Source organism: Carcharodon carcharias, chromosome 16 (assembly GCF_017639515.1).
Source record: "Carcharodon carcharias isolate sCarCar2 chromosome 16, sCarCar2.pri, whole genome shotgun sequence".
NCBI lineage: Eukaryota > Metazoa > Chordata > Chondrichthyes > Lamniformes > Lamnidae > Carcharodon > Carcharodon carcharias.
In genome coordinates, this window is record NC_054482.1 from 104685377 (window position 1) to 104697961 (window position 12585).

Below are 12585 nucleotides of genomic sequence, written 5' to 3' on the forward strand. Positions count from 1 at the left end.
GGCCCATATAGATGGTTGCAGGCATGGGTTGTCATGGAGGATATAAGGCTACTGGGTGAGTGGGCATGTGTTGGCATATATGGGCATGGGGACTGGGTGGGGGGGGGTTGTAAGGGGTGAGGGTTAGAGGACCTAATATTTAACCAAATAACTGGGACGAAGTCCCACAGAACTGAGACATGGCTTTTAAACAGCCCACCCTCGTGGAGCTGCCCATGTTCCTCACCGATCTGAGTCCGAGGTTGGCAGGACCGACTCTATTCTGCACCTGCAGCCACCCCACTAGCCCCCAAAAAGCAAGACACCATACAGAGCACTTTTCCCCAATGTAGTGGGATCTACACCATGCAGGAAGCCCAGTAGCATTAGCTGTTTGGGCTGGTGTTGGGCAAGATGGGGCGGGGGGGGGGCAAACCTTCTTTGATCCCCTGGGCCCATTGGTGGCACCCAACCCCCCACCCCACCACGGCCACCTTCCCTCCCCTAGCCACTTGAACCCAGTGCTGCCACTTCGTTCATCGCACTCACTAACACTCCCGATCCCAGACGTAAATGGGCCCCTCAGTGTGGTGGGACTGCCAGTAGTCCCGGCAGTGGCCATTAGAATATCTTCCCGCAATACATGCTGACTTCTGTATGAAGCTATTTTTCATTGGATATCCCAAGCTTCCTAGTGAGTAACACTAGTTGTATTTTATGGATGCTGTATTCTGCTGCCGCACCACCACCTCTGGCTAAAAAGTGTGGGAGGGGATCTACCCACGATCCTGACTGCTGGCCCACAGCAATTTTAGTTGGCACTGCTGGGACTACAGAGCTACCAGACATCCAATTGGCCAGCAGCGCTCTTAAGGCGGGACTTCCTCCCGAGAAAGAGGCAGAAGTCTTGCATTAAAGCAATTAACACTGCTCCCATCGTAAAATTGCTGTGGGCCAGCAGTCAGGATCGTGGGTAGATCCCCTCCCACACTTTTTAGCCAGAGGTGGTTGTGTGGCAGCAGAATACAGCATCTATAAAATACAACTAGTGTTACTCACTAGGAAGCTTGGGATATCCAATGAAAAATAGCTTCATACAGAAGTCAGCATGTATTGTGGGAAGATATTCTATGAAATATCAGTGTAGTATCAAGGAAGTGCCATCTTTTGGATGAGATGATAAACAGAACTACACTGTGGCCTCTCAGAGGCTGGCATTACAAGAGGATTCTTGCTGTTTGCTGGCGAACATTTATATTCCAACCAGCACTACTAAGAGCGAGAGTGGCCATTTTACTTAATTAGCACAGTTAGAGAGACGTTAATGTGAACAAGTGGGCTGTCGCGTTTCCCTACAGTACAATACTTCAAAATAATTATTTGGCTGTGAGGCACTTTGCAGTCATGAAAGAACATAAGGAAAAGGAGCAGGAGTAGGCCATTCGGCCTCTCAAGACTGCCCTGCCATTCAATAAGATCCTGGCTGATCTGCCCCAGGCCTCAATTCCTCTTCCGTACCAGGCCCTCACAGCCTTGAACTCCTCGATATTTTAAAAATCTATCTACCTCCTCTTTAAACACTTTAGTGATCTAGCCTCTACAATTCTCTGGGGTAGAAAATTCCAGACATTCACTATCCTCAGAGACAAAATTCCTTTGCATCTCAGTTTTATTCTGTAACTACATCCCCTAGTTTGAGATTCCCCCACTAGTAGGAACATCTCAACATCTACCCTGTCAAGTCCCCTCAGAATCTTGTACATTTCATTAAGATCACCCCTCATTCTTCTAAACGCTAATCAATAAAAGCCTAACTTGTTCAGCCGTTCTTGATAAGTCAACCCCTTCATCCCAGGAATCAGCTTAGTGAATCTATTTTGAACTGCCTCCAATGCCAGTATATCTTTTCTTAAATACAGGGATCAAAATTACATGGTATTCCAGGTACGGCCTCACCAACACCCTGTACAGTTGTAACAAGACTCCCCTATTTTTATACTTCAACCCCCACTTGCAGTACAGACCAAAATTCCATTTGCCTTCTTAATTCTTGCTGCGCCTGCATGCTAACTTTGTTTCATGCACAAGAACGCCCAGATCCCTCTGTGCTGCACATTTCTGGAGCCTCTCTCCATTCAAATAATAGCCTGCTTTTTGATTCTTCCTACCAAAGTGCTTGACCTCACACTTTCCTACATTAAACTCCATCTGCCAAGTTTTTGCCCACTCACTCAATCTATCTATAGCTCCTTGCAGATTCCTTATGTCCTCATCACAACATGCCCTCCCACCTATTTTTGGATCGTCATCAAATTTGGGTATGTTACACTCAGCCCCCTCTTCCAAGTCATTAACATAGACAGTAAATAATTGAGGCCCTAGGACTGATCCTTGTGGCACTCCAATAGTTACGTCTTTCCAACCTGAAAAAGACCCATTAATCCAGACTCTGTCTTGTGTGTGTTAACCAATCCTCAATCCATGCTAATACATTACCCTCAAGACCATGAGCTCCTATCTTGTGCAATAACCTTTTATGTGGCACCTTACCAAATGCCTTCTGGAAAGCCAAATACACTACATCTACAGATTCCCCTTCATCAACTCTGCTTGTTATATCCTCAAAGAACTCTAGTAAATTTGTCAAACATGATTTCCCTTTCACAAACCCATGTTGATTCTGTTTAACTACATTAAGCTTTTCTAAATGTCCTGCTATTTCTTTCTTAATAATGGAATCTAGTATTTTCCCAACGACAGATATTAGGCTGACTGGGCTATAGTTTCCTGCTTTTTGTCTCCCTCCCTTCTTGAACAGGGGCGTCACATTAGCAGTTTTCCAATCTGCTGGGACTTTCCCAGAATCCAGAGACTTATGGAATATTTCGACCAATGCCTCCACTATCTCTGCAGCCACTTCCTTTAAAACCATTGGATGTAAGCCATCAGGTCCTGGTGACTTGTCTGCCTTTAGTTCCATTAGTTCATCAAATACTTTGTCCCTCATGATAAAGACTGTTACAACATCTTTCCTCCGATTAGCTCTTTGCTTATCTGGTATCTTTGGGATGTTTACAGTGTTCCCCCACCATGAAGACCGATGCAAAATATTAGTTTAAATTATCTGCCATTTCCCTGTTCCCTGTTATTAATTCTCCAGTCACACCCTCCAAGGGTCCCATGCTCACTTTAGCTACTCTCTTCTCAATATATCCATAGAAGCCCTTGCTGGTTGTTTTTATATTTCTTGCCACTTTACTTTCATAATTAATTTTCTACCTCTTGATTAGCTTTTTAGTCATCCACTGCTGGTTCATAAAAAAATCCCAATCCTCTGGCCTACCACTAGTTTCTGCTGCTTTGTATGCCTTAATTTTTGATTGGATATTCTCCCTGACCATCTTTTTTAACCACGGGTGGTTCATCCTTCTCATTGAATCCTTCTTTTTGACTGGGATAAATTTTTGCTGAGTGTTATGAAATATCTGCTTAAATATCCGCCACTGCTCATCCACTGACCTTCCCCTTAGCCTATTTTCCTAGCCCACTTTAGACAACTCTTTCTTCATACCTCTGTAATTGCCCTTATTTAAGTTGAGAACACTGGTTTGAAACCAGAGTTGCTGGCCCTCAAACCGTATTTGAAATTCTACCATGTTGTGATCGCTACCTCCTAGAGGATCCTTAACCACGATATCCCTTATTAGTCCCACCTCATTGCACATTACTAGACCTAAAATAGCCTGTTCCGGGTAGGTTCTACAACATATTGCTCTAAGAAACAAAGAAACAATCACTGCTGCACTCTACAAATTTGTCTTCCATGTTACCCCCGCCAATCGGATTTGTCCAGTCAATATGCAGATTAAAATCGCCCATGGCAATTGTAGTGCCCTTCTTACACACCTCCATTATTTTCCGATTTATACTTTGTCTTACAGTGAGGCAGCTCTTCAGGGGCCTAAAGACTCCCCCCACTCGTGACTTCTTCCATCCAAACTGATTCCACATCATGATCTATTGCACTATTTTATATATTTCCCTTCTTAGAATTGCAGAAACTTTCTTTTTGAACACAGTTTTCCATCATCTTCTAAGCAGCTGAGCCCTCAACATTACCACTGACATTCTTGCCCCTTCCCCATTGACATGGACACCCCAGTCATGCAGCAGAAAGCACAGGCATCTACTGCCCGTGCACATCACCCAGGATTTGGAAGGGGGTTGGTGGCTCAAAAACTGGCAGGCAGAAGTCTCCAACTGCCCACCCATGACTAGTCCAATCATTTTGCAACCAGAGTGGCAGAAACCATTTTATTTTTAAAATGGTGGCAGTCAAGAGACTTCAACACTCACCAAACGACAATGCACAGCAGTGAATCAGGGCCCAATAATTCAAAGTCACATTCTACTAAATTATTCATGGAACAAGTTAACTCTAAACTAACTCCAAAATTGGTGCTGACTTTTTAAATAATGCACCATCACAACTATGTCCTTCGTTATTCTATAGGAATGGTGTCAACTAGAATGATTTGGAAAAGTCAAAATTAATCACTACATACCTCAACTAGGAGACAAAAGCACCACATCTGAACCCATTCATCTGCTTTCTGGTATGAGTGAATGAGAATGAGAGATTGATTGCTTATATATTTAACTCCCACAGCCAGGTTAATTGATTACTTTTTACTTATCAACTCTCAGTGGAAATCAGTCCTGTGGTACTAATTACTACTGTTGCAATCTACCACAATCCAGATGCTCTGATGGCTTGGTCTAAGATAATATTTTTACATTCAGATTAATCAAGAGCATACACATACAAAACTCCAGGAGAGATATCTAACAAGTATCAAAATGTACTCTCTGCCCTGCCTGCAGCATTATCTGACTAACTGCCATCAGGGAAAAAGTAATAGCCTTTTCAAAGTTTAATCTTCTATCCAGTTATGTCTTGGAATTGCTGCACTTTGCTGTACAGCCCCAAATACTGAAATATTAAATACATTTCTTCACACTCTCACCAGCCCATGCAATCCAATCTGAAGAAAACCCACACTGAACTTCACCACCAGTTAAAATTGGTTGGAAGCAGGTTGACTTTTAAAGACAAGAGAACAAGGTTATGACATTCAGGCGCCTTACTCACGGATAGGGAAGTAAGCCCTTTCACAGATCACAAGCTTGCGCGAAGTTAGCAAACTCTGCAAAATGAGGGATATCTGAAATGCAGCAACATATTTTAATAGTTGGCTGTAGGAGGCAATGATAAATTTCATTGGTGGCCCAGAATACAAAATGTCATACACATTGTGTAAAATCTGCAGCTCATGAAGAATTTATAACCATAGTCATGAGAATCCTCATTCTACTGACATAAACACCAGAATTTCCAGCATAACATAACGTAGCCAAGCACATCTTATGTGACCATGTACTAGGTCTCAGTCGGCAAATCAATCTTCAGCTTGGTCAAGTATTTTCTGGTCATCTGCGGTGCCAAAGCTGAAGTAAAATGAACAAGTGTTGATGGTGAGAGACAACACTGGTGTGAGACAGCACTGGCTGAATATGTTCCATCGAAGCACTAATTATGTAAGAGAACATAATTTAAAATGAACATTGACATAATGAGAGATCAGAAAGATTGATACAGTATGCATGACTCAACGCACTTTCAAGGACTAAGCTACTAAACTTAATGCCTTTCAGATTCTAATCTTTAGAGCTACTTCATTGTCCTATCCTTTTGTAATAAAGATTTCAACAGGGTATGTCTTTTATTCATATTCTCGAGCTGTACGCAGAGCAGCACTTTCTCCTTATGTACAATTTATCCATTCAAAATTAGTGTTACCTGTTTATCTTACGTTGTACTGAACATGTAATATTTCTTGAATCGGTCACAATTTCTTTTTCTCCTCTGTTAAATAGCCTCTCTCAGGGGTTACCATAACTAGACATTGAAAATACACCACATGAAGCTACTCCACCTATTAGATGGGGAATGTTTGATAGATCAGATGCACACTTTTACTGTTCTTTTCCTATTTTCGTATGACATAGAATGGAAAGAAATACGGAGATAGTGAAGGACATACCAGGTGCAAGGATAGATAGCGAGAATGAGATCCAGTAGAAAAGGGACATGGAGAGCGAGAGAGAGAGAAATAACTGGAGGAATATTGGGATAGAGAGGGACATGCCTGATACAGGGAGGAATATTGCGCTAGAGAGGGACAGACCTGGTACAGGGAAAAATATTGAAATGGAGAGGGACGTACCTGATACAAGGAAGACTAGTGAGATGGATAGGGACATACCTGGCACAGGGACAGATACTGAGATGGATAGGGGTATAGCTGGTACAGAAAGCAATACTGAGATGGAGAGGGGCACAGCTGGTACAGGGGCACAGCTGGTATAGGAAGGGATATTGCAATGGACACAGGCTGGCAAAAACATAAAAAGTAGGGTTGAACTTGGAAAGGAAAATACAACCTACCCCACACAGGAAAAAACATGATCAAACTGCAGACATAAGCATCAGCAAAGCCAAAGAAGATCTCTCACAAGGATGGTGCATGTTTTAATTTAGGTTGTCCTCTTTAAATCCAGACAGATCTCCAATTAGATTGAATTCACTCAATTTATACCCCTCTCCTCCTCACTCCAAACGTATGAATTAGGAGGAGTCTGCCATTCAACCCCTTAAGCCTGTTCCACCATTTGATAAGATTATGGCTGATCCAATTGTGGCCTCAACTTCACTTTCCCGTCTACCCTCTATAACTTTTGACTCACTTGTTAATCAAGAGTCTATCTAACTCAGTCTTAAAAATATTCAATAATTTTGTCTTCACTGCTCTCTGAGAAAGAGAATTCCACATACTAACGACTCTGAGGGAAAAAAGAACTCTCATCTCCATCTTAAATGGGAGACCCCTTATTTTTAAACAGTATTCCTTTGTTCTACTATCTCCGACAAGGGGAATCATCCTCTCGGCACCCTCCATCCATTCAGTTGTAGTTCCCCAAAGACATTCTCTTAAATGGGATATAATTAGTGAAGCGGGCATAACATACAGTGACTTTATGAACTACAGGGCACTGATTCATAGATGACAACAAATATTCCTAAAAGAAGTCTAACGATACGCACTGGGGTTTATGACAGCAGGTCTTTCTGACTCATTACTTTCAAAGTTGTTGCCAAGAGGAAAATAAAGGTCAGATGTTTACGAAAGTAACCGAAATATGAAAATGCTAATGTTGATTAGAATTCTCATCATTTAAATGCAGAAGGTACTTCTATATGAGGAGCTGCTTATACTTGCACTGTGCTATTTTCCCTCCTAAATGAGTTACAGCTACATTGCAAGATTAGCAACAAAATCAAGTTAAACTGCAGCATCTGTTTATCAGGGATTTTTAGAAAAGGTACAGTTTCCTATCTCATCTCAATATTGTACAACAAAAACTGTCTTGGGTATGCTGAGGATTAACAATCAATAGAAATGAGGGCAATGAAGAAGATCCACATCTTGTACGAGAACAAGTCAAATGAAATCAACAGAACATTATTTAATAGGTTGCAGTTAAGTCACTCTGTTAAAAGTGCCAGGGGTTCGAGGTGCACAAAGCAGCTTCTGATAATATCTAACTGACAGAAAATCTGGTTTTATTAACATTCACATCAGGAAATTGTGCGTACGCGAGAGCATGTGGGACTGACTGCTTGACCAGAGAAATTAAGTTGAGGAAATGGTTAGTCTTGTATTAAAAAAAATCCAAGATTAGTATCCACATGAATACAGATTTTAGGAAAGCAGAATTAGATGATTTCAAACTAATGGCTGGTTCTGGACTGGAGTAAGGAGCTGGATCATTTCCACAATTGGAAATTCCAATAAATTCTTCATGCCTTGTGACTTATAATTCATCTCTTCCCTGCCCCCATTGGTATTCTACTCAAGGCAAAAGGAGAGAGGAGAACGTGATGAATTATTTCTGAAGCTGGCAGCAAGGTTGAGGAACTATGGTCTGTGAACCTGCAAAAGAAAAAAAATAGCAGCAGAGACAAGAACACAAAAGTAACCAGGGGAGTCAGCTAGTCTACTATTCTCATTTACCAACAGCAAAACAGGAGTTGGACTTGGCAAAATCATTACTCGCATGTCATTATAAAACCAAGCATTTTTTGAATGGTCTCCTGGTCAAACAGTACTGATTTAGATTCATGTGTTTTCTGCTTAGTGCTATCATCAGCACCAGACTGCATTCCCAAAGCAGTGGAGGCAGAATCTATAATAGCTTCTAAAAGAACAGCGGGTAAGTATTTGAAAAAAGAAAACTTAACATTTTTAAAAAAGGAATGACAGTAAAATTAGGGCTAGGGTGGATAGTCCTTTCAGAAAGCTGGGTCAGGTACCACGGGTCAAATGGACTGATTCTGTGCTACAGAATGCAACAGTTGAAAGCCCACCCCCATCAATACCAAATCCTTGACAAGACTTTTCTCCCATGTGGTTGCAAAAACATCTGAACATGTATGTTCAAGTGGACATGATATCCCATGGCACTATTCAATTAACTCTGTCAACAAACCTTCCTAAGCTAAGACCATCAAAAAAAGAGAATGCTTGATCATTCATCTCATTTCTGTGTATGGAACCTTCCTGTGTATGGACTGCACTTCAAAATGGATTCATTTTCTATTTGGGACAACCTGAGCGATGTGGTGAAGTGCCATATAAATAAAAATCTCTCATTTTGGGGCCTATTAAAAATTAATTTGGAAACACTGCCAATTAAGAAATGGATAAGACCAATTCTACTGCATTCACAACTTTTCAGCACAGTTTTACCCACAGGTTGACAAATATAGCACAGAGAAGTGTTGGAACAGTCGTTTCTCAGACTGAAGGGAAGCATACGGTGGACTAGATGAGGAGAATTTTTCTCTCTTGGGGGTTGAAAGTCTTTAGAACTCCCTTCCTCAAAATGTTGGTAAATGCAGAATCTTTGAATATTTTTTAAAAGCAGGGGTAGAATAATAAGCAATGGGGTGTAAAGCTATTGGGGGTTGGCAGAAATGTGGAGTTGAGGTTACAATCAGTTCAACCATGATCCCATTGAATGGCGGAGCAGGACCACAGGGCCAGCTGGCCTACTATTGCTCCTAATTCGTTATGTTCCTATCTCTCCCAAAAGGTCAATGAGGGGCATTGATTTTTTTGATATATACAATGGAGTTGGAGCATACAGGATATAATTTCAAAGTTTACAGCTGAAACAAAACTTAGAAATGTAAACAGTGAGGAGTATAGTAACAGGAGGACATCCTCTGGATGTTGATAGTTGATAGTGGGGATTCAGTGAAGGTGATGCCATTGAATGTTAAGGGGAGATGATTAGATTCTCTCTTGTTGGAGATGGTTATTGCCTGGCATTTAAGTGGCAAGTAACATTCATATCACACATCAGCCCAGCCTCAATGTTGTCCAGCTCTTGCTGCAATATGGACACAGACTGCTTCAGTGTCTGAAGAGTTGTGAATGGTGCTGAACATTGTGTAATCAGCAGCAAACATCTCCACTTCTGACCTCATGATGGAGGGAAGGTCATTGACGAAACAGCTGAAAATACATGGGCCTAGGATACTACCCTGAAGAACTCCTGTAGTGATGTCCTGGGACTAAGATGATTGACCTCTAACAACCACAGCCATCTTCCTTTGTGCTAGTTATGACTCCCACCAGTGGAGAGCTTCCCCCACTCCCCAATTTCCACTGACTCCAGTTTTTCTAGGGCTCCTTGACACCACACCAGGTCAAACGGTGCCTTGATGTCAAGAGATGTCACTCTCACCTCACCTTGAGATCAGCTCTTTTTTCCATGTTGGAACTAAGGCTGTAATGAGGTCAGGAGTTGAGTGGCCCTGACAGAACCCAAACTGAGCATCAGTGAGCAGATTATTGCTGAATAAGTGCCACTTTATATCACTTTGCTGATGGCCCCATCCATCACTTTGCTGATGATAGAGTAGACTGAAGGGACATTAATTGGCTGGATTGGATTTGTCCTACTTTTCATGGACAGGACACACTGGGGCAATTTTCCACATTGCTGGGTAGTTGTCCGTTTTGTAGCTGTACTGGAACAGCTTGTCTAAGCGTGCAGCTAGTTCTGGAGGATAAAATGCTGGCATATTGTCAGGGCCCATAGCCTTTGCAGTATCCAGTGCCTTCAGCGGTTTCTTGATATCACAAGAAGTGAATTTAATTGGCTGAAGACTGGCTTCTGTGATGCTGGGGACCTCAGGAGGAGGCCGAGATGGATCATCTACTCAGCACTTCTGGCTGAAGATTGTTGCAAATGCTTCAACCTTGTCTTTTGCACTGATGAGGCTCCCCCATCATTGAGGATGGAGATGTTTGTGGAGCCTCCTCCTCGAGTGAGTCGTTTAATTATTCACTACCATTCATGACTGAATGTGGCAGGACTGCAGAGCTTAGATCTGATCTGTTGGTTGTGGGATCATTTAACTCTGTCTATTGCATGCTGCTTTTGCTGTTTGGCATGCAAGCTGTCCTGTGCTGTAGCTTCACTAGTTTGAAACCTCATTTTTATGTATGTTTGGTGCTGCTCCTGGTATGCCCTCCTGGACTCTTCATTAACCAGGGTTGATCCCCCAGTTTGATGGTAATGGTAGAGTGGGGAATATGCCGGGCCATTAGGTTACAAATAGTGGTTGTAAACAATTTTGCTGTTGCTGATGGCTCACAGCGCCTCATAGATGTCCTGTCCAGAGTTGCTTAATCTGTTCGAAATATATCCCATTTAGCACGGTGGTAGTGCCACACAACAAGATGGAAGGTATCTTCAACATGAAGACGGGACTTCATCTGCACAATGACCGGTGTGGTGATCACTCATACAGGGATCAATAATATTCTGGGCTAATAAAAATGGAACCATGTGATCCAGTGACCCTTGACTTGGAAGCAATACTAACAGGAAGGAAGGTATGAACAGAAGTCTTGTGGCTGGGAGACACATGAGAGAGCTGGAAGCAGAAAGTGACCAGCAGACAGACACAGGAGCTCTTGGAGACGCTGTGCGAGTGAGCTAGAAAGGCCTGAATCTCGAGAGAGCTGGGTGGTTTACAAGAGGTGGCCAAACTGTTTAACAGGGCCTATTGAAGGGATCAGAGAAAGAGATTCCCCAGAGACTTCTGTGCCGTCAAGAATTTAGGTAAGGAGATTCTGCAGGAATGTGCCATTCAGTTGACGACCATCGGAGGGAAACTCGAATAGAACATGGCCTCCGGTGAATCAGATTCGAGGGTTGAATCAGTTGAGTGGCAAAGTGAGATATCTGACATACCAGAGGCTGAGTTGGAAAATGGAGATTGCATATGGCACCACATTCATGCAGGGAATGATGCGGGTGCTTATGGTTGTGTAAGATGCATCTATGTATCAACTATTTAAAGTGAAATTTACCTTCTTATTTGAAGCATCATTTACCTGTTAATTCATGTTTAACTTATGTTGGTTCTGATTCATGTTAAAGTAGAAATTTTTAAAAAATGAAATCTTGTTAATTTCTTCATTTGGGGATCATTCAGTAATTTTGGTTCTTTTGGTTTATAGCTCTCCCACAGGGATCACAAGAATGTGTGTATTAACATTTGATTGACAAAATTAATGAGCTTTTTATTCTGTACTTAAAATGTTGGGTCCTTCAGGGAATGCAGTGTTATAGTGGGGATAAAACTTTAATGGTTAGTTTGCAAGCCTAAGAAAGTTAAACTGAGAGTCTTAGTGAGACTGACGCATAATGGTGAGCCCCTATTTACCGATATGTAACACAGATTTCAATACTGAACAATTTAGAAGCTACACAGGAACATGGGAGCAAGAGTAGGCCAATCAGCCCCTTGAGCCTGCTCCACCATTCAATATGATCATGGATCGTCCACTTCAATGCCTTTTTTCCACACTATCCCCATATCCCTTTGTCATTGGTATTAGAAATCTGTCAATCTCCACTTTAAACATACCCAATGACTGAGCTTCCACAGCCCTCTGGGGTGAAGAGTTCCAAAGATTCAAACCTTCTGAGGCAAGAAGATCTCCTCATCTTGGTCCTAAGTGGCTTCTCCCTTATTTTGAAATTTTGTCCCCTGGTTCTAGACTCCCCAACCAGGGAAAACCTTTTACCTGTATCTACCTTGTATAGGTTTCAATTAGATCACCTCTCATTCTCGAAACTCTAGAGAATACAGGCCCTGTTTTCCCAATCTCTCTCCATAGGACAGTCACACCATCCCAAGAATAAGTCTGGTGAACCTTCACTGCACTCACTCGATGGCAATAATATCCTTCCTAATGTAAGGGGACCAAAACTACACACAGTTCTCCAGGTGCAGTCTAACCAAGGTTCTATGCGATTGAAGCAAGACTTCACTATTCCTGTACTCAAATCCTCTTGCAATAAAGGCTAACTTACCATCAACCTTTCTAACTGCTTGCTGCACCTGCATGTTAGCTTTCAGTGACTTATTGACAAGGACACCCAGGTCCCTTTGTACAATTA

At 42.1% G+C, this 12585-nt stretch overlaps 1 protein-coding gene across 7 annotated transcripts in view; it reads right to left on the reverse strand.

Moving 5' to 3' along the window:
- LOC121288826 (volume-regulated anion channel subunit LRRC8D-like) overlaps positions 1-12585 on the reverse strand; it is a 94532-nt gene that overhangs the window by 20259 nt on the left and 61688 nt on the right. For 3 of the 7 annotated variants that reach the window (XM_041207584.1, XM_041207583.1, XM_041207585.1), the window contains one exon: positions 7907-8033. The exons of the other annotated variants lie outside the window; for them this stretch is intronic. In XM_041207584.1, coding sequence (XP_041063518.1) covers positions 7907-7925 — 19 coding nt within the window. In that variant the 5' untranslated portion in view covers positions 7926-8033. The remainder of the gene's footprint in view (positions 1-7906; positions 8034-12585) is intronic. 7 annotated transcript variants of the gene reach the window in all.